The following is a 22,225-nucleotide window of genomic DNA, read 5'->3' as shown; positions in this document are numbered from 1 at the left end:
GGCTGAGTCTAAGGATTTAGTTCAACCTCAATCGAGTATATCTATGATGTATTAAAACATCTCAAAGCCCAGACTATGCCAGAACGAAGGGACAGAACACAGATAACATTCGTCCATTGACCGCCATTAATTGACCTAAAAACACACTTAATGAAATGGTAGCCAAAACATTATAAAACATTGAAACATATGCCATAAGACATTTCCACCCCACAAAAATACAATTTAACTAATCACTCAGAAGTTCAGTATGAAAGGTTTATTGGTCGGTAAATAAAGACACATTTAACTCCTACATACAACGATGTAGATGGACGAGCAGCATTAAAACAATCAGTTCAGTCCTTTCTCTAAGACTGAAGAGATGTCCCTTCAGCAATCACAGCTCGTGAAGACCTGGTATATTCAACATTACCCTCGCGCAATAGACACACACACACACACACACACACACACACACACACATACATACATACATACATACATATATATATATATGTTATCTTTATACAAAGGCGAGAGGATGGCGATTAATCAGTATATAGTTGAAGTCGGGAGTTTACATACACTTAAACAGCCATAAAAAAAGCCAGGTTACAGTTTGCAACTGCACATGGGGACAAAGATCATACTTTTTGGAGAAATGTCCTCTGGTCTGATGAAACAAAAATAGAACTGTTTGGCCATAATGACCATTATGTTTGGAGGAATAATGGGGAGGCTTGCAAGCCGAAGAACACCATCCCAACCGTGAAGCACGGTGGTGACAGCATCATGTTGTGGGGGTGCTTTCTGTAGGAGGGACTGGTGCACTTCACAAAATAGATGGCATCATGAGGTGGTGAAAATTATGTGGATATATTGAAGCAACATCTCAAGACATCAGGAAGTTAAAGCTTGGTCGCAAATGGGTCTTCCAAATGGACAATGACCCCAAGCATACTTCCAAAGTTGTGTCAAAATGGCTTAAGGACAACAAAGTCAAGGTATTGAAGTGACCATCAAAGCCCTGACCTCAATCCCATAGAAAATTTGTGGGCAGAACTGAAAAAGCATGTGCGAGTAAGGAGGCCTACAAACCTGACTCAGTTATACACCAGCTCTGTCAGGAGGAATGGGCCAGGGGATGCTTGTGGAAGGCTACCTGGGAACGTTTGACCCAAGTTAAACAATTTAAAGGCAATGCTTCTGACCCACTGGGAATGTGATGAAAGAACTAAAAGCTGAAATAAATCACTCTACTTTTATTCTGACATTTCACATTCTTATAAATAAAGTGGTGATCGTAACTGACCTAAGGCAGGGAATTTTTACTAGGATTAAATGTCAGGAGTTGTGAAAAACTGAGTTTAAATGTATTTGGCTAAGGTGTATGTAAACTTCCGACTTCAACTGTAGATGAAGGATCAGGAGAGGGAGGGAAGAGACAGATGAAATAAATATGACTGGGACAGGCAGTAAATTATCTCATGTATTCTGTCTCTTCTCTCTGTTACCTCATAGTTACATTTTTTTATAAACAAATCTATTCAGAGCATTTCTCTGCATGTATTCTCTACCCTCGAACATAGGAATAGATTTCCATATCTTGGGTTTGTTTGTCTTTGTATCTGAGTGAATACATTCTCAACTATCTTGTCTAGTTGGTCATACAGGTGGATGTCTCCTCTCACCAGCCTTTTACATTGGCGTCCCAAATAGCACTCTATTCCCTCCATAGTCCAGGGCTCTTGTCAAAAGTAGGCAATAGGGTCCCATTTGGGATGCTGCCACTGTCTCTTGTACATCCGAATCCTCATTCTCCCCTCTCTCAGGTGTCTAATGGTCTCCAGCCCCTCCAGGGTAGTAGTACTGTAGTTACCACTCCTCTGAGGCCTGGTCCTGCTACTGTTCTCTATACAGGTGGAGGTGGGTGCTGCATGCTATCACTCACACACACACACACACACACACACACACACACACACACACACACACACACACACACACACACACACACACACACACACACACACACACACACACACACACACACACACACACACACACACACACACACACACACGGGTGTCGTCTGTCTGCGGTCTTCTCTGGAACTGTAATGCCTTCTCCTCCCTGGCCCTGTAGACAGGGTCATACTCACCTATCGGAAGAAAACAGACTAAAACAGGGAGGGTTTACCTGAACTTGTCCAACAGTATTTTTTGTTTTCTGTTGCATAATGTTTTGCTACAGTATGCACTAATGAATACCACCCAGGTGAATTTTGTTTTTGTGTTACGTTCTCTTCCTGCCACTGGCCTGGCCTTTGGCTCCTGGCTGGGCCCTGGGTTTGGGGGCTGAGAGGACATGGGTTACCAGGTCCACTCTCTGCTGTAATATACCAGTTAGCAGGAACTCAGCACTGAGGACAGGGAGAGAAGCAGAGAGTGCAGGAGCACAGAGAGACCAGTCCTCTCCACACGATATCACTAGGGTCCGGGCCTGGGCCTTCTGAGTGGAGGGCATCTTGGAGAGGAAGCGAGCTCCACTACAGACGATGATGTCCTTCATCTGGGCTGGCTCTGGCAACACTGACCTGGTCACATGGACCTCATAACCCTGAGAGAGGAGAGGGCATGCTCTTATTTGGAGTTTCATTTTCCCTTTTAAATTTACAAATCAGTGTCATCACTAGGGCCAGTTTGATAAACAGGAAGTAAAAAATAATAAGATAATAGCCTGCTTGCTGCTCAGTCAGAACTGAGCTTATGAGAGAGCTGCCCATTAAACACAACCACAACATTAACAGTTAATGCAGCTTGCCTGCCCTGCCTTCTCCAAAAGACCATCTGAGAAGTCTAGTCTTTATATTTAATACATTTGAAAACATTTCTAAAAACCTGTTTTGTTTTGTCATTATGGCGTATCGTGTGTTGATGTAATTATTATAATAATTTTTACAAATCTTTTAGAACAAGGCTGTAATGTAACAAAATGTGGAAAAAGTCAAGAGGTCCGAAAACACTGTATGTACATATCTACCTCAAATACCTCGTACCCCTGCACATCCACTAGGTACTGGTAGTCCTTGTATAAAGACAAGTCATCATATTCATTATGTATCTATTATTACATGGTTAACCTTTCTATTATTTCTCTATGTTCTTTCTCCCTGCTTTGTTGGGAAGGGCCCGTAAGTAAGCATTTCAGTAGTCCACACCTGTTGTTTATGATGCATGTGACAAGTAACATTTGATTATACAGAAACCCATATTCTCAGGACATGGCTTTAGTGTGTCTTCAACAGTGTATGGTGTGTAGTCGTAGATAAAAGGAGGCCATTGGGGAGTGTGGATTGTTCACACAGTACGCAGAATAAGTTCTGGGGGCCTGTGAGTCATTATTTGCCTAGCGCCTGCACTCTCCTAGGGGTGTGTGTGTGTTGAATAAACATGGATGGGAGACACAAAGATAAAAGCAAAGCGGGGAGCACACACACACACACACACACACACACACACACACACACACACACACACACACACACACACACACACACACACACACACACACACACACACACACACACACACACACACACACACACACACACACACACACACACACGAGTTGGGACATTAACACACATTTACATTTACATTTAAGTCATTTAGCAGACGCTCTTATCCAGAGCGACTTACAAATTGGTGCATTCACCTTATGACATCCAGTGGAACAGCCACTTTACAATAGTGCATCTAAATCTTTTAAGGGGGGTGAGAAGGATTACTTTATCCTATCCTAGGTATTCCTTAAAGAGGTGGGGTTTCAGGTGTCTCCGGAAGGTGGTGATTGACACACAAACATAAAGGGATGAATTGGACAGATGGATGGAGGAGAGGAGGAGGAGAGGGTGTATGTGTACCTGTAGTAGAGGTTGGGTGCTGGCGGTCCTCAGTGATTCCTCCAGACAGAAGCTGAACTTGTTCTCCTGCTCCCTGTCCTTCACCAGGTACCTGTCAGTAGGTAGGAAACTACCCACCTTACCACACTGAGAGAGAGAGGAGAGAGAGAGATGTGAGGTGTGTTCGGGGGAAAGAGGCAGTGTGCGTCAGAGAGAGAGGGGTGTGTGAGGGGGAAAGAGGCAGTGTGCGTCGGAGGGAGAGAGAGGTGTGTGAGGGGGAAAGAGGCAGTGTGCGTCAGAGAGAGAGAGAGGTATGTGAGGGGGAAAGAGGCAGTGTGCGTCGGAGAGAGAGAGAGAGGTGTGTGAGGGGGAAAGAGGCAGTGTGCGTCGGAGAGAGAGAGAGAGAGGTGTATGAGGGGGAAAGAGACAGTGTGCGTCGGAGAGAGAGAGAGGTGTGTGATGGGGAAAGAGGCAGTGTGCGTCGGAGAGAGAGAGAGGTGTGTGAGGGGGAAAGAGGCAGTGTGCGTCGGAGAGAGAGAGAGAGGTGTGTGAGGGGGAAAGAGGCAGTGTGCGTCGGAGAGAGAGAGGTGTGTGAGGGGGAAAGAGGCAGTGTGCGTCGGGGGAGAGAGAGAGAGAGAGAGAGAGAGAGAGAGAGAGAGAGAGAGAGAGAGAGAGAGAGAAGAGGTGTGTGAGGGGGAAAGAGGCAGTGTGCGTCGGAGAGAGAGAGAGAGAGAGGTGTGTGAGGGGGAAAGAGGCAGTGTGCGCCGGAGAGAGAGAGAGAGAGAGAGATGTGTGAGGGGGAAAGAGGCAGTGTGCGCCGGAGAGAGAGAGAGAGGAGGTGTGTGAGGGGGAAAGAGGCAGTGTGCGCCGGAGAGAGAGAGAGAGAGGTGTGAGGGGGAAAGAGGCAGTGTGCGCCGGAGAGAGAGAGAGGAGGTGTGTGGGGGAAAGAGGCAGTGTGCGTCGGGAGAGAGAGAGAGAGGGGAGGGGGTGTGTGAGGGGGAAAGAGGCAGTATGCGTCGGAGAGAGAGAGAGGAGGTGTGTGAGGGGGAAAGAGGCAGTATGCGTCGGAGAGAGAGAGAGGGGAGGTGTGTGAGGGGGAAAGAGGCAGTGTGCGTCGGAGAGAGAGAGAGGTGTGTGAGGGGGAAAGAGGCAGTGTGCGTCGGAGAGAGAGAGAGGTGTATGAGGGGGAAAGAGGCAGTGTGCGTCGGAGAGAGAGAGAGGTGTGTGAGGGGGAAAGAGGCAGTGTGCGTCGGAGAGAGAGAGGGGTGTGTGAGGGGGAAAGAGGCAGTGTGCGTCAGAGAGAGAGAGAGGAGGTGTGTGAGGGGAAAGAGGCAGTGTGCGTCGGAGAGAGAGAGAGAGGAGGTGTGTGAGGGGGAAAGAGGCAGTGTGCGTCGGAGAGAGAGAGAGGGGAGGTGTGTGAGGGGGAAAGAGGCAGTGTGCGTCGGAGAGAGAGAGAGAGAGGAGGTGTGTGAGGGGGAAAGAGGCAGTGTGCGTCGGAGAGAGAGAGAGGGGAGGTGTGTGAGGGGAAAGAGGCAGTGTGCGTCGGAGAGAGAGAGAGAGGAGGTGTGTGAGGGGGAAAGAGGCAGTGTGCGTCAGAGAGAGAGAGAGAGGTGTGTGAGGGGGAAAGAGGCAGTGTGCGTCGGAGAGAGAGAGGGGAGGTGTGAGGGGGAAAGAGGCAGTGTGCGTCAGAGAGAGAGAGATGTATGAGGGGGAAAGAGGCAGTGTGCATCGGAGAGAGAGAGAGATGTATGAGGGGGAAAGAGGCAGTGTGCGTCAGAGAGAGAGGGGAGGTGTGAGGGGGAAAGAGGCAGTGTGCGTCAGAGAGAGAGAGAGATGTATGAGGGGGAAAGAGGCAGTGTGCATCAGAGAGAGAGAGAGATGTGTGAGGGGGAAAGAGGCAGTGTGAGTCAGCGAGAGAGAGGTGTGCGGTGTTGGGAGGGGAAAAGAGGTAGTGTGAGTCGGCGAGAGAGAGGTGTGCGGTGTTGGGAGGGGAAAAGAGGTAGTGTGTGTAGGAGAGAGAGCGAAATAGAAAGTACAGTGAACAAAAAAATAGGCTCTGACTCCAACCACCCCATTACACATAACAGAGATGTGCATTCTATTTTTACAATCTTCAGGTCATCCATCTTCACTTCCTGGTGGGGGGGGTAGGGACTAACCTTATCCAGCCAATCAGTGGTGACGACGGGCACGCCACGGGCCACAGCACACAGGAACTTGACGGTGCGTCGGATCCTGTCAGTCACCAGGTGGGTCATGTCGGCCACGCACTTCGCCAGGCTGCCCCCCAGACGAGACACCACCTTTCCCCCCTCCTCATCCACCACTCCTGTAAACAACACCTGAGAGGAGGGGGGGGGGTCAAAGGACAAAAGGAGGGACAGAATGAGGGTGAGAGAGTAAGAGGAAGGGAGGGCTTTCAAAACCCACATACGTTACTGTGCAAAGAGATTAAATGCTCTAACACACAGACACTAAACACACACACGTCCGTTAGCTTACCTTATAGGACTGCGTGGAGGCCCTAGCTCGGCCCAGTGTCCCAGGCGAGGAGAGAGAGGACAGGGGAGAGGCAGAGGAGGAGCGAGGGGTCTTCGCAAACGGTGATGATTCCACAGGGGCCCTACGCTTACCTCTGCCCTTACCTGTAGGGGTCTGGGGCACCTGAACCGGAGAGGGGTAGGGGGTGGAAGAGAGAGAGGGGGAAGAGCAGGAGGAGAGAAGCAAAGAGAGGGGGAAGAGAGAGAGACAGAGTACCATTATTCAGTAATACAGGGTGTATACAAACTGACAGTTATGCACATTGAACCACTTAATTCATTACTAGGGTTGTTATGCAAAGATGGCCCGTGTACTCCCATGGCTGAGGGAGAGAGAGATGTCAGTGTACTCCCATGGCTGAGGGAGAGAGATATGTCAGTGTACTCCCATGGCTGAGGGAGAGAGAGATGTCAGTGTACTCCCATGGCTGAGGGAGAGAGAGATGTCAGTGTACTCCCATGGCTGAGGGAGAGAGAGATGTCAGTGTACTCCCATGGCTGAGGGAGAGAGAGATGTCAGTGTACTCCCATGGCTGAGGGAGAGAGAGATGTCAGTGTACTCTCATGGCTGAGGGAGAGAGAGATGGAGCAGATGGAGAGAGAACATTACCACAGAATTAGAGTCCAAAACAGAGTCCTCTTCTTTCTTTATCTGAACCGTCGACTGCCTGCCTCGGACTTTCCTCTGCACAGTACCAGCCTCTTCCTCTTCCATCTTCTCACTCTGTCCCTCCATACTCTTCTCCTCCTCTGCTATATTTTTCACCTGTGCAGTGGAGGTTCTGCCTCTCTTTGCTGGAGTGGATGCAGGTTTCTCCTCTTTCTCTCCTTCCTCCTCTGCTGCCCTGCGTCTCCCTCCCCTCTGAACCTTAGCTTTCCCCCGGGGAACCTTGAACTCACTGCTCTCCTCCTCCTCTTCCAGCCCCCTCTTCCTCCCTTTCCCTCTCCCACCTGTTTTAGACCCCACTCCCGCTTCACTCTGAGTTTCCCCTCCTGCTGTTGTAGTGGTGGATTCAGGTGTGTTGTCTTTCTGGCCGCCTCGGCCACGGCCTCTTCCATTCCCTCTAGGAGTGGGGGAGTCCTCAGTTACCTGGGCTGGAGTGGTTTCTTCATATGCTACTACAGGGTCTGGCTCATTGGTTTTGTCTGTTTTCTTCTGCCCTCTAGTGGTACCACCAGCCTCCTGAGAATCAGCCTTCTCATTAATCTCAGGGTGTGGACCATAATCCTCTACTTTCTGGCTTCTCCTGCCTCTGGCTGTGGGCTTGAGGGCTGGAGCCTGCTCACTCTGCCTGTTACTGGGAGAGACAGACTCTGTTCCAGTCTTCCTCCTCCCTCCTCCCCTCCCTTTGCTCTGAGAGCTCACACTAGCCGCGATACTGGTGGACACCTCTGAGTTGAGGGAGCTGTGGGAGTTGGTGGAGCTGGAGCGAGAGCGGGTTCTCCTGGCAACAAACTGTTCGCTGGAGAGAATGTCCTGCACTGTGACCCCCACAGCAGTAGGGGGAGCCACAACCGTCCCGACCAACGTCCGTCTCCTGGTGCTGTTGCGGGTGGGGTTGTCTGGACCAGGGGCAGACTCTGTGGTGCTGGTGGTCTTCCTCCCCCCTCTCCCTCTGCTCCCCTGGGTACCTATGTTGGAGGTGGATCTCTCAGAGCTGACAGAGTTAGAGCGAGACCTAGTTATACTTGCTGGGACTGGTTCTGGTTGGCTGGACAGAATATCAGGTTCAGGTTGTGGTTCAGTTGTGGGTGGAACCATGACGGTTCTCCTGGTGATTGCTCTGCGACCTCTAGTGGATGTTTTTGGCTCATTTTTGTTGTCTTTCTTTGTTTGTTTTTCTCCTTGTTCCTTCGCTTGTAGTTCTTCAATCTCCTTTTCTTTCTCCTCGGCTTCCCTCTTTTCTCTTTCCTTCTCCCTCTCCAGTTTTTCTTTCAGGTTTCTCTGCTTTATTTCCCTGTCTAATCGCTCCTTCTCTTCCTTGTTCTTCTTCAGTCGTTCTCGCTCCTGTTTTTTCATCTCTTCTCTTTCCATCTTTTCCTTCTCCAATATCTCTTTACGCTCTTTCTCCAATCTTTCATTTTCTGCTTGTTCTCCCTCTATTCTCTCTTTCTCCTCTCTTTCCACCCTCTCTCGCTCCAATCGCACAAGCGCTTCCATTTCCATGCTTTTTCGCTCCAATTTTTCTTGCTTCTCTTTTTTCTCCCTCTCCAGTCTTTTCCTCTTGTCTCTTTCTTTCCTCTCTATTCTCTCTTTTTCTTCTCTCTCTAATCTCTCCTTTTCTCGCTCCAGTCTTTCTTGCTCTTCTCGTTCCTTCCTTTCCCTCTCAAGCCGCTCTCTTTCCTCCTGTTTTCTTTTCTCTCTCTCCATCCTTTCTGTTTCTTCTCTTTTCTCCATCCTTTCTGTTTCTTCTCTTTTCTCCCTCCTTTCTGTTTCTTCTCGTTTCTCTCTCTCCATCCTTTCTGTTTCTTCTCTTTTCTCCCTCCTTTCTGTTTCTTCTCTTTTCTCTCTCTCCATCCTTTCTGTTTCTTCTCTTTTCTCCTTCCTTTCTGTTTCTTCTCTTTTCTCCCTCCTTTCTGTTTCTTCTCTTTTCTCTCTCTCCATCCTTTCTGTTTCTTCTCTTTTCTCCTTCCTTTCTGTTTCTTCTCTTTTCTCCCTCCTTTCTGTTTCTTCTCGTTTCTCTCTCTCCATCCTTTCTGTTTCTTCTCTTTTCTCCCTCCTTTCTGTTTCTTCTCTTTTCTCCCTCTCTAATCTCTCATCTTGTTCTTTAAGTTCCTGTACCATCCTCTCTCTGTCCTGTTGTTCCTGCATAACCCTTTCTGATTCTACTTTTTCCTTCTGTAACCGTTCCTTCTCAGCCTGTTCTTGTCTTTCCTTTTCTATTCCCTCTTCCTCCTCTCTCTGTTCCCTCTCAAGTCTTTCTTTGTCTCCCTCTTTCTGTTGTTTCACACTCTTTCTTCCTCTTCTCCCTTGCTCAATCACCTCCACCTCTTCTTCTTTCTCACTCTCTCCCTCCTCAGACAGCACCTTCCCTCTCCTCCCTCTGCCTCCTGTGGTGTTCACAGTCTTCCCCTTCCCTCTCCTCCCTCTGCCTCCTGTGGTGTTCACAGCCTTCCCCTTCCCTCTCCTCCCTCTGCCTCCTGCGGTGTTCACAGCCTTCCCCTTCCCTCTTGCCTCTGTCTTTGGAGGCTCAGCGCTCTCCTCTTCTTCCTCTCCTCCTCTAGCTCTTCTACCTCTACTGCTGACACCGCTTGTCCCAGCCTCCAACTCTTTCCCTCTCTCTCTCTGAGCCCGTCCTTTATCTTTGGTGTCCTCCTCCTCCTCTTCCTCTGTGTCACAAGTACCCATAGGCTGAGTTTCCGCGGTGGAGATGTGGGAGCTGGTGAGGAACTCACGAGGTCGTGTCTCCTCCTCTTCTACTCTCCCTCTCTGGGACCTTCCCCTCCTTCTGGGTGATGGAGGTTTGGGTTCTTCCTCCTCATTGTCATCATCCTCAGCAGCAGCAGCAGTAAACATGGGCTGGGTTTCAGCAGTGGAGAGGTAGGAGCAGACAGTCTGTGTCTCTTCCTCATCTACTGTCTGTTCTTGGGACTGTCCTCTTCCTCTGGGTGAGTCTGGTTTGGCTTCTTCCTCATCATCACTCTCCTGGACCATGTCCAGAGTTTGAGCTGTGGAGAGGTATTGGTTGATCAGCACGTCACCAGTCTGGGTCTCCTGCTCCTCTTCCTCTCTCGCTCCTCCAGATCTCCCTCTCCTTACTGGGGTTGAGGGCATGGCCCCAACCAAACCTTCCTCCTCTTCCTCATAGGCAGACATGGGCAGGGTTTCAGTCGTAGCAACATTAGACGTGGTGGGGGTCTCCTCTTCATCTTCCTCACTGCGAGGCTGGGCAGCATAAGCCTGTGTTGCCACCAGGACAAAGTCCACCTGCCTGTTCCTCCTGAACACCGCAGACCTCTGGCCCAGGCCAGGCTCCTCGCTCCCCCCTCCAGATGCATAGGTCTGGGTGGCCTCCAGGTCAGAATCCCTATCTGGGGAGCTGAACGCCTGGGGGCTCTCTGAGGCCTGGTCCCTGGCCTGGAGGCTGAGGTCCCTGCTGTCTGATAGACCCAGCTGGAAGGAGCCTCCTCGGCTGGGCTGCTCCTCCCGGTCCTCCCCCAAGGAAGGCTCCAGACCGTAGGGCTGCGTAGCATCCAGGGTTGGTTCCACTGGAAGGCTGCTCTGATGGCCCTGGTTCTGGGCCTCCAACACAAATGACTGGGTCTCGGCCACCACAAAGTCATCGTCCTCCTGGCTGTCTGACGCAGAGCAGGACAATGCTGCTGTAGGCCTCAGCACAGGAGGGAGAGCTGGGTCTGAGGAGGAAAGATAGAGAGACAGGTTACAAATGAACACAGTTTCCACTGGAAAAGTGTATAATCTCTTGTCAAAGTCTATGCCTGTGTCCCAAATGGCACCCTATTCCCGTTATAGTGCAGCACTTTTGACCAGAGCCCTATGGACCCTGGTCAAAGGCCGTACATTACATAGGGTTCAGGGCGTGATTTATGCAAACCATACAATCAATGACTTACGTCTGAAGGAGTCAGAGGGACTGAAGAAGGCCTGAGTCTCCATTTCCTCCTGTACTGACGATGCCAAAGGGGTGGAGCACTTCTGATGAGGGCCAGGGGAACCTCCCAGGGGGAGCAGCCTGGGGCCAACTGCCCCCTCTCTGAGCCGACATGCAGTCTGTAACTGGCCTGTCTCCCCTGGTCCATCCTCCTCCGTATCACTGTCCACCATGAAGTCACTGGGCTCACTGAGGTCCGACTCTGGGACCATCCCTGCTGGGGGCCGACACCGGGGGGGTTTGGGCTCCAACCTCTCCTCCTCAGCATCTGTGTCAGCATCAGAGTCCTGAGACCTGAGATCGATTGTCGTTGTTGTGGGTGATGGAAGCACGGCCTGTCGAGACGCTAACCCAGCGTCTTCCGTTACCGTGGCAACATTAGGAAGGTTCATGGTCTGTTTAGCGTCTTCCTCTAAGTCAGTGTCGCTGTCAGACCTGATCTCCAGAGGAGCAGCAGCTGCAGGTCCTACACTGGTGGGTGGATTAAGGAGCTCCGCTGTTCTGCTGCTGGCCGGAGGGGTAAACGGGTTGTCTTCTTCATCAGTATCACTGTCCAAAAGGATCTCCTGGGGACCAGCAATCCCTGATCTGACCCCACTAGAATCTGATTCTGGTACTGTTTTGGAATGTGTGTCTGTGTCCTCCTCTTCCACATCTGTGTCAGTGGCTGGGTGGAATTCTACGGGCGGCACTGCAGGGGCAGGATTGTCTGGTTTCTCGACCGGATCGGATATGGAGGTAACATTGGTAGCACTGTCTGACACAACAACATAATCATCCACGTCTGTATCACTGTCCAGGTGGATCTCTGTTGGCTGCACCACTGGGACAGAATCTACTGGTTTCCTCTCCACATCGGCTGCAGTTAGCATTAACTTAGCATCACCGTCCACAGTATCTCCTTCCTCCACATCAGTATCACTGTCCATGTGGATCTGGCCTGGGTCAGAGTCTGTAGTAGGAGGTTCTGTTACGGCTGGTGGCTTAACACTTTTTACAGGTGCAGACAGCCCCATCTCCTCCTCTCCCTCTACGTCTGTGTCACTGTCCATGTTAAACGTGTCCTCTGTAGACACCATTGGTCCATCTCTCTCAGGTTGACTGACCTGGTTCACCACTGACACATCCTCCTTTCCTCTTGTCCTTTTCCCAGGTTCCTTCTCTCCTAGTGCCTCTGTGGCTTCCTTCCCCTCCCCCTCTTCTTCTTCGCTGTCGTCCACTATCACTTGTGCTCTTCTTCTCCTGGGCTGCTGTCTCGGTCCATCCAAGTCGCTCTCCTCCTCACTGAAGCTCACTACTTTCTTGGGTCTGTTTTTAGCAGAGGGAGTGATGGGTTTGTCGTCCTCACTGTTAGACATACAAGGAAAGGTGAATTCACTTTGAATACAAACACCCACTGTATTCTAATATATATATATAGTTTAAAATATAATTCAATACTTAAGTGTTCAGTGATGATATCAGGTTACTGAAGTGTAAATGATTGGATGGATGGGAACTTTACCCCTCTGGAATGACTTTGTTTGTAGGACTGAGGAATGTAGAACAGGTGGGACTGGACACATGGGAGTCAGAATCAGAGACTAACAGAGAAAAAGAGAGAGAACAAGAGAGAGAGAGGGGTAGAGAGAGAGGGGTAGAGAGAGAACAAGAGAGAGAGAGGGTAGAGAGAGAGGTGTAGAGAGAGAGGGGTAGAGAGAGAGGGGTAGAGAGAGAGGGGTAGAGAGAGAGGGGTAGAGAGAGAGGGAGAGAGAACAAGAGAGAACAAGAGAGAGAGAGGGGTAGAGAGAGAGGGGTAGAGAGAGAGGGGTAGAGAGAGAGGGGTAGAGAGAGAGGGGTAGAGAGAGAACAAGAGAGAGAGGGGTAGAGAGAGAGGGGTAGAGAGAGAGGGGTAGAGAGAGGGGTAGAGAGAACAAGAGAGGGAGTAGAGAGAGGGGTAGAGAGAGAGGGGTAGAGAGAGAGGGGTAGAGAGAGAGGGGTAGAGAGAGAGGGGTAGAGAGAGAGGGGTAGAGAGAGAGGGGTAGAGAGAACAAGAGAGAGAGAGGTGTAGAGAGAGAGAACGAAAGAGAGGGGTAGAGAATGAAAGAGAGAGAGAGGTAAAGAGGGAGAGGTAGAGAGAACGCAAGTGAGAGGTAGAGGGAGAGGTAGAGAGAGGGAGAGGTAGAGAGGGAGAGGTAGAGAGAACGCAAGTGAGAGGTAGAGGGAGAGGTAGAGAGAAGGAGAGGTAGAGAGAGGGAGAGGTAGAGAGGGAGAGGTAGAGAGAACGCAAGTGAGAGGTAGAGGGAGAGGTAGAGAGAGGGAGAGGTAGAGAGAACGCAAGTGAGAGGTAGAGAGAGGGAGAGGTAGAGAGAACGCAAGTGAGAGGTAGAGGGAGAGGTAGAGAGAACGCAAGTGAGAGGTAGAGAGGGAGAGGTAGAGAGAATGCAAGTGAGAGGTAGAGGGAGAGGTAGAGGGAGAGGTAGAGAGGGAGAGGTAGAGAGAACGCAAGTGAGAGGTAGAGGGAGAGGTAGAGAGAACGCAAGTGAGAGGTAGAGGGAGAGGTAGAGAGAAGGAGAGGTAGAGAGGGGGAGAGGTAGAGAGAACGCAAGTGAGAGGTAGAGGGAGAGGTAGAGAGAAGGAGAGGTAGAGAGAAGGAGAGGTAGAGAGAAGGAGAGGTAGAGAGAACGAGAGGTAGAGAGAAGGAGAGGTAGAGAGAAGGAGAGGTAGAGAGAAGGAGAGGTAGAGAGAAGGAGAGGTAGAGAGAAGGAGAGGTAGAGAGAACGCAAGTGAGAGGTAGAGAGGGAGAGGTAGAGAGAAGGAGAGGTAGAGAGAGGGAGAGGTAGAGAGGGAGAGGTAGAGAGAACGCAAGTGAGAGGTAGAGGGAGAGGTAGAGAGAAGGAGAGGTAGAGAGAAGGAGAGGTAGAGAGAGGGAGAGGTAGAGAGAAGGAGAGGTAGAGAGAACGCAAGTGAGAGGTAGAGGGAGAGATAGAGAGAGGGAGAGGTAGAGAGAACGCAAGTGAGAGGTAGAGGGAGAGGTAGAGAGAGGGAGAGGTAGAGAGAACGCAAGTGAGAGGTAGAGAGAAGGAGAGGTAGAGAGAACGCAAGTGAGAGGTAGAGGGAGAGGTAGAGAGAATGCAAGTGAGAGGTAGAGAGGGAGAGGTAGAGAGAATGCAAGTGAGAGGTAGAGGGAGAGGTAGAGAGGGAGAGGTAGAGAGAAGGAGAGGTAGAGAGGGAGAGGTAGAGAGAACGCAAGTGAGAGGTAGAGGGAGAGGTAGAGAGAACGCAAGTGAGAGGTAGAGGGAGAGGTAGAGAGGGAGAGGTAGAGAGAACGCAAGTGAGAGGTAGAGGGAGAGGTAGAGAGAACGCAAGTGAGAGGTAGAGGGAGAGGTAGAGAGGGAGAGGTAGAGAGAACGCAAGTGAGAGGTAGAGAAAGGGGAGAAATAGATATTTACAAAACACTGCAACAAAGCTAGATCAGATTACAGCAAGTGAAACAAAAAACATAATTTTACCAAAGTACTTTCCCCGTTTGTCTCCCCGTCCCTCTCGATCTCCGTCGGAGTCAGACTCTGATTCAGGCACCAGTGTCCTCTCAGGCTGTGTGGGTGTTTGTTCCAACGACAGGGGTATAGCCCGAGCTTTACCTTTTCCACCCAGCTCAGTCGACAATGGTGCCCCCATCTCTCCATTGACTCCTCTACCCTCAGTCGGTCTCTCAGTCTTCGGTGTGCCAGTCTCTCGTCCCAGACCTTGGCCGCTAGGGCTTCCTCTGAACTGGGCCTTCCTGTCTGGCCCTGTCCTCCTTCCCCTTCCAGAGTGTGTGTTGGTCAGGTTCTGCATGTGCCCCTGTCCCCCCCTCTGGTCCACAGAGACATACTGGCAGGGGATGTCAGCTATTACCACACACTCTCCATCAGTTAGAGCGTAGCGGACGTGAGGGGTCAGTTTGGTCCGGCCCTTCCTTGTCCCATTCATGCTCCCCAGGTCCCACACTAAAGCCTCTGTCTCCATGCCGGCAACGTTGCCACGACAACGGTTGCCGCGAAACATTGAGATGGAGATGACTGTGTGCTGCTTGGATACAGAAGGTGCCACGAGGGGAAGGGAGCAGGAGTTTGGGTTTCGACCCAACACATTCTCTCCCTGGTAGAGAGGCAACTCTGAGAAAGAGGGGGGGAGTATCAATAAAATACTGCTTTTAGCAGCAAATATAAACATGTCATAAACTAACATCACTATTTCATGAAAAACTTTGACAAACAAGTTTTTTTTATTTAACCAGGCAAGTCAGTTAAGAACAAATTCTCATTTACTATGAAAGTGGGTTAACTGCCTTGTTCAGGGGCAGAACAACAGATTTTTACCTTCGATCCAGCAACCTTTCGGTTACTGGCCCAACGCTCTAACCACTAGGCTACCTAATAATAATAATAATAATAAATGCCATTTAGCAGACGCTTTTATCCAAAGCGACTTACAGTCATGTGTGCATACATTCTACGTATGGGTGGTCCTGGGGATAGAACCCACTACCCTGGTGTTACAAGCGCCATGCTCTACCAACTGAGCTACACATCTTGATTAATATCTATTTTGTTTCTGCTGTTGTGAAGACTATGAAATGACAAGAGCCTTGCACATGAAAGAAAGCACATTGTTAATTAAATAGTACACAAAGCAACCAGCGTTCAATTTCATCATATCTAATGTCAATCAAGACCCCAATGACTTGCTTGTGATTTTGGAAATGATCAAGTGGGTTCTTTAAGTCAGTTGATCTGCGTGCCATTAGCATTGGCAGCAGCTCCAAACCTGTGGATGAGTGTTATAGTACCCAGACAACACATTTCACCGCACCTATCCAGTGTATGTGACAATAAAACAACTTTTTATCCCTTCTCCACTATATGCCAGAGTGGTAAACATCAAAAGAAAGACATCACTGGTGAATGTCAATGCTGGAACCGTGAGTGCATATGGAGCACAGGATGTTAAGTTGCCTTTTTCCTTCACTGCTGTAGACAAAAGTTCAGACAAGATCTTTCCCCTAACCATCTCATGTGGACCACTTGATTAAAGAGACTTCACAGAGAGAAACTAAAATCAGCAATTAAGCAGAGATCCCAAAAGTTCACATTACAGTACGTAAGTCCTACTAAACAAAACATCTAAAAGGCAGAGAAAAACATCTACAACCAATCACCATCATCAATATCTACATAGAAAAAGTTGGTTTTTGATTACAGATATATTAAAATTAATGTCATATATTATGACCATTATTAATTATTGTCACCATTATAATCCTAAGGTGCTGCTAACCTGCTGAATATCTCAAATTTTGTGTTGATGAAACAAAGTAAGAGGGAAAGCAATGCATGCAACAGAATGCCAGATATCATACAAGTCTAGGAGTATTTGTAAAGGTTCAAAGATTATAGAAAGGCTGAGGACATAACAGGGCTCTACTCACCAGTCTCTGAGATGTGTTCATTTTTTAACACCCTGAGTTTGGCCAGTGGCTCTCCTCGCTTCTCTCCATCCTCCTCCTCTGACTCTTCCAATACTGAGTCATCGATCAGCTGTGTTGCCTCCATTCACCCTTCAATCTAAAATCAGCCAAAGGGACAGAAAACATGGCAGCAAAACAGTCATTAGTTTGTCAGCTAAATTGTTTTATCCGGATGCACTGGCTGGCTAACGTTAGAAGATAGTCTAGCAAGCTAAATTAGCAGAACGTTTCTAAATTTGACTATGACTTATTCAGTAAAACAAGGCCACCAATTACCATAAAAGAACACATTTTTAATGGATATTAACTTTTTCTTTAAAACCCCAAACTTACTGTGCATGCATTTCGAACGAGGAAAAACGAAGTGCCTTTCCGGTAGAATATCTGCCCGCCTTTGGTGGGCGGGTCCATAAGATTATTGGTCGAAACGGCTGTCAGTTATGCTATTATTTGTGATGATTGGGTAAAAAGAACCTCGATCATCATAATTAAGGATTTGATTGGACATGAATGTTACGACTTGGGCATTTGTTGGCGCTCCGGGTGACTCGAGATTTGACATAAGGACCAATGGAATGGTCTAAAATGTTCAAACTCCGCCCACCCTGGATACCCGGCCATGCAATACAAATTCGACTATATTTTACCGCGCTGGATAGACAGAGGGGCGTGTATCTCCACTGAAGCGCCCTTTCTCCTTTCGGAGCGATCCAATGAGATTTTACTTTTATGATAGGAATAGGAGTGAATCTTTCCATTATTATTCGGATAGTTTGGGATCCGGTATCATTTGCATCAGTGTTTACACAGCCATTTCACCTCTCTAGTGTCTGTTCTCTGTTTCATTTATGAACGTGTATTATTTGAATGCATTACTCTGGGTACACACTTCCCAACTCATTAATGTTCCCTTATGGTGTTTCATTTTATATTATAACAATTGAATGGGAAGAGTAACAGCAAACCATTCTTAAATATACTTTTCTGGCTATTGCATCATTACTAATATAGGCCTATTCTATTGTGTTCATGAATATTCATAGTTTTGTTCGATTTTGAGGCAGTTCAAGCCTTATTGCAGCACTTAATCTTATCCAGATGCTACTCTGGTTGTCATAGCGCTGCTTTGGGCCTGTAATATGTTTTCATAATGGAAGAATGTGTTCATTCACATGCTGTGAGTTTAATGTTATTCCAATGACATAACTAACTTTCCTTCTCTCTGGCCCATGATGATGGTATGCATCAACAGCCTCCCTAGTGTATCAAACTGTGTGACTCAAAGCACTCACAGTACTCAACAACAAAAAAACATATATTTCTATCTCAGATTTCACAATGTGGATGGAATGATAACTTGCAGCATCTGTTAGTCAAACATTATGTCTATTGATACAGGACAAATGAGGACAAACAACAGATGAATATTAGTTCATTTATTCGCAGTCACAAGGGGTGTGTCTAATTTTCAATAATATTTTCCATGAGATAAAAAAAAAGTTCAACATTGGTTTTGGGACCCCTTTAACTTACTTCTAAGTTACTTTGAGGTTTTTTCCCATGTGGTTTCACAGCTTCATTTTGGCCCTACGAATACAATCTTCATCTTCAAAGCTCTGTCTTTAAGGGTCATCGTCTTCAGCCTCCTCCTCGAACTCTCCCTCTTCCTCAGCGATGGCGTCCTGGTACTGCTGGTACTCAGACACCAGGTCGTTCATGTTGCTCTCTGCCTCAGTGAACTCCATCTCGTCCATGCCCTCTCCAGTATACCAGTGCAAGAAGGCCTTGCGGCGGAACATGGCAGTGAACTGCTCAGAGATCTGCTTGAACAGCTCCTGGATGGCTGTGCTGTTGCCGATGAAGGTGACAGACATTTTTAGACCACGGGGTGGGATATCGCAGAAAGCGGTCTTCACATTGTTGGGGATCCATTCCACGAAGTAGCTGCTGTTCTTGTTCTGGATATTAAGCATCTGCTCGTCCACCTCCTTCATGGACATTTGGCCCCGGAACACTGCAGCCACAGTAAGGTAGCGGCCATGACGAGGGTCGCAGGTGGCCATCATGTTTTTTGCGTCGAACACATGCTGGGTAAGCTCGGGCACGGTGAGGGCACGGTACTGCTGGCTGCCCCTGCTGGTGAGGGGGGCGAAGCCGGGCATGAAGAAGTGCAGACGGGGGAAGGGCACCATGTTGACGGCCAGTTTGCGGCCGTCACAATTAATCTTCTCCTTTCCCCCTTCTGATGACCAGGTGGCGAATCGCATCTCTGCATGTCTGGCAGACATATCAGTGTGGATGACGGATCACCACCTCAAGCTGAACCTCGGCAAGACGGAGCTGCTCTTCCTCCCGGGGAAGGACTGCCCGTTCCATGATCTCGCCATCACGGTTGACAACTCCATTGTGTCCTCCTCCCAGAGCGCTAAGAACCTTGGCGTGATCCTGGACAACACCCTGTCGTTCTCAACTAACATCAAGGCGGTGGCCCGTTCCTGTAGGTTCATGCTCTACAACATCCGCAGAGTACGATCCTGCCTCACACAGGAAGCGGCGCAGGTCCTAATCCAGGCACTTGTCATCTCCCGTCTGGATTACTGCAACTCGCTGTTGGCTGGGCTCCCTGCCTGTGCCATTAAACCCCTTCAACTCATCCAGAACGCCCCAGCCCGTCTGGTGTTCAGCCTTCCCAAGTTCTCTCACGTCACCCCGCTCCTCCGTTCTCTCCACTGGCTTCCAGTTGAAGCTCGCATCCGCTACAAGACCATGGTGCTTGCCTACGGAGCTGTGAGGGGAACGGCACCTCAGTACCTCCAGGCTCTGATCAGGCCCTACACCCAAACAAGGGCACTGCGTTCATCCACCTCTGGCCTGCTCGCCTCCCTACCACTGAGGAAGTACAGCTCCCGCTCAGCCCAGTCAAAACTGTTCGCTGCTCTGGCCCCCCAATGGTGTAACAAACTCCCTCACGACGCCAGGACAGCGGAGTCAATCACCACCTTCCGGAGACACCTGAAACCCCACCTCTTTTAGGAATACCTAGGATAGGATAAGTAATCCCTCTCACCCCCCTTTAAGATTTAGATGCACTATTGTAAAGTGACTGTTCCACTGGATGTCATAAGGTGAATGCACCAATTTGTAAGTCGCTCTGGATAAGAGCGTCTGCTAAATGACTTAAATGTAAATGTAAATGTAAATGTGCAGAAGTCAGCGTTGAGCTGGCCAGGGAAGCGCCGGCAGGTGGTGACGCCGCTCATGGTGGCTGCCACCAGGTGGTTGAGGTGAACATAGGTGGGCGTGGTCAGTTTGAGCGTGCGGAAGCAGATGTCATAGAGAGCCTTGTTGTCGATGCAGAACATTGGTTTTGGGACCCCTTTAACTTTGTCTTGCTTCTAAGTTACTTTGAGGTTTTTTCCCATGTGGTTTCACAGCTTCATTTTGGCCCTTCAAATACAATCACTAGGGTAGCCTAGTGGTTAGAGCGTTGGACTAGTAGCTGAAAGGTTGCAAGTTCGAATCCCCGAGCTGACAAGGTACAAATCTGTCGTTCTACCCCTGAACAGGTGGTTAACCCACTGTTCCTAGGCCGTCATTGAAAATAAGAATTTGTTCTTAACTGACTGTAAAATAAAGGTTTATTTTTTTTTTATTATTCAAAGCTCTGTCTGTGTTCTCCACTAGCTGGTGAATGGAGAGGGTGGCGTTGTAGGGCTCCACCACTGTGTCTGATACCTGGAAAGAAACAGAGAGAGAGAGATTAGAGTACTTTATATTTTCTGCCTCATTAAGTACATTTGCATTGAAGCACTAGAAAAATTATGTACAAAGAAGAAACACTCAATATACATATATATATATTTTTTTACCCCCTTTCTCTCCCCAAATTTGTGTTATCCAATTGTTAGTAGCTAATATCTTGTCTCATTGCTACAACTCCCGTACGGGCTCGGGAGAGACGAATGTTGAAAGTCATGCGTCCTCCGATACACAACCCAACCAAGCCGCACTGCTTCTTAACACAGCGTGTATCCAACCTGGAAGCCAGCTGCACCAATGTGTCGGAGGAAACACCGTGCACCTGGCAACCTTGGTTAGCATGCACTGCGCCCGGCACGCCAAAGGAGTCGCTGGTGCACGATGAGACAAGGACATCCTTATCGGCCAACCCCTCCCTAACCCGGATGACGCTAGGCCAATTGTGTGTTGCCCCACGGACCTCCCAGTCGCGGCCGGTTACGAAAGAGCCTGGTCGCGAACCCAGAGTCTCTGGTGGCACAGCTGGCGCTGCAGTACAGCGCCCTTAATCATAACCACTGCGCCACCTGGGAGGCTCTATATATATTTTTTACTGTAAGATATTAAAAGCATTTGAACAATACACATTTATCTGCTAAATCAGTGCACAACTGGCCGCAGCGATCTGAATTGCAAGTATGGCTGACATGACAGTACCTTCGGTGAGGGCACCACGCTGAAGGTGTTCATGATGCGGTCAGGGTACTCCTCTCTGATCTTGCTGATGAGCATGGTACCCATGCCCGATCCCGTGCCTCCACCCACGGAGTGGGTGAGCTGGAAGCCCTGCAGGCAGTCACAGTTTTCTGACTCCTTCCTCACTACGTCCAGGACAGAGTCCACCAGCTCTGCTCCCTCTGTGTAGTGGCCCTTTGCCCAGTTGTTACCAGCACCACTCTGGCCTGAAGGAAGGGGAGAAGGGAAGAATAGGAAGGAGAAGACATTTAACTTGTATTGTATATGAAACAAATATAGTAATCAATAGCCCCCCCCCCCCATTCTACGGGGTTCTCTTGGGTGCCCAGCTCTAACATATCTTTTTCACACTCACTAGCTGAAACATTTTCTGTTATATCCATCCCCAACCATGACATACAAACAGGATGTATGTCCACTTACCAAACACAAAGTTGTCTGCCTGAAGATCTGTCCAAAGGGTCTGGACCTCACAGAGTCCATGGTGCCGGGCTCAAGGTCCACGAGGACAGCCCTAGGCACATATTTACCACCTCCATGAGAGACAGAGACAGAGACAGAGGGGAGGAGGGAAAAGACATCAGGTGAATACTGTAGGAAACCATTACTAAAACAACTCTCCACTAGCAGGGCCATATAGACTGGGTTAAATATGCTACATATTCAAATGTGGCAGGATCATGGCAATAGATTTAGGGGTGTGGTACCTGTTGCCTCGTTGTAGTAGACACTGATTCTGTCCAACTGCAGCTCGCCGTCTCCATGGTAGGTGCCTGTGGGGTCGATCCCGTGCTCATCACTGATCACCTCCCAGACCTACAGACACAAAATGAATGACAGCACATCAGTTTCCTGGGCATTTTGTACATATGCCACACGTTTTATAGAGAGAGGAATACATAGCAAACAAAGACTGAAACGTGAGCCGAAATGTCTGAAATCACTGTCTCTCTTGTTGTGGAGTATGATGAAAACAACAGGAAATGATTGGCTCACTAAACCAAATGTAACCAGTGCTTTACTTGGAATAAAGGAAGGGCAGGAGCTGTCTTTTACCAAGACGGTCCATTAGATTATGTTCACCTAAATTCACAAATTACATAATGCTGTAGAGACCTCTGATTATTCAGTTATTCATTCTTATTTTTGATGACTTCTCCAATAACCAAACGTTCATGACTATTATTATAGCCTACATGAA

The 22,225-nt window shown here is 48.9% G+C and overlaps 1 protein-coding gene and 1 pseudogene across 1 annotated transcript; both read right to left on the bottom strand.

Moving 5' to 3' along the window:
* Positions 1–8,626: 8,626 nt before the first annotated feature.
* LOC124006536 lies at positions 8,627–21,522 on the bottom strand (annotated as a pseudogene).
* LOC124006535 lies at positions 12,244–16,863 on the bottom strand. The gene is made up of 5 exons (XM_046316609.1): positions 16,807–16,863; positions 16,492–16,627; positions 14,531–15,178; positions 12,480–12,622; positions 12,244–12,386 (listed from the first exon to the last, which is right to left on the bottom strand). Exons 2-4 carry the CDS (start codon positions 16,613–16,615, stop codon positions 12,540–12,542), a joined length of 855 nt encoding a protein of 284 aa, XP_046172565.1. The 5' UTR covers positions 16,616–16,627; positions 16,807–16,863; the 3' UTR covers positions 12,244–12,386; positions 12,480–12,539.
* Positions 21,523–22,225: the final 703 nt, after the last annotated feature.

The sequence above is a fragment of the Oncorhynchus gorbuscha genome, linkage group LG19 (assembly GCF_021184085.1).
Source record: "Oncorhynchus gorbuscha isolate QuinsamMale2020 ecotype Even-year linkage group LG19, OgorEven_v1.0, whole genome shotgun sequence".
Taxonomy (NCBI): domain Eukaryota; kingdom Metazoa; phylum Chordata; class Actinopteri; order Salmoniformes; family Salmonidae; genus Oncorhynchus; species Oncorhynchus gorbuscha.
Note: the sequence above shows the minus strand (reverse complement) of the source record. Positions and strands in the feature narration are given on the sequence as shown.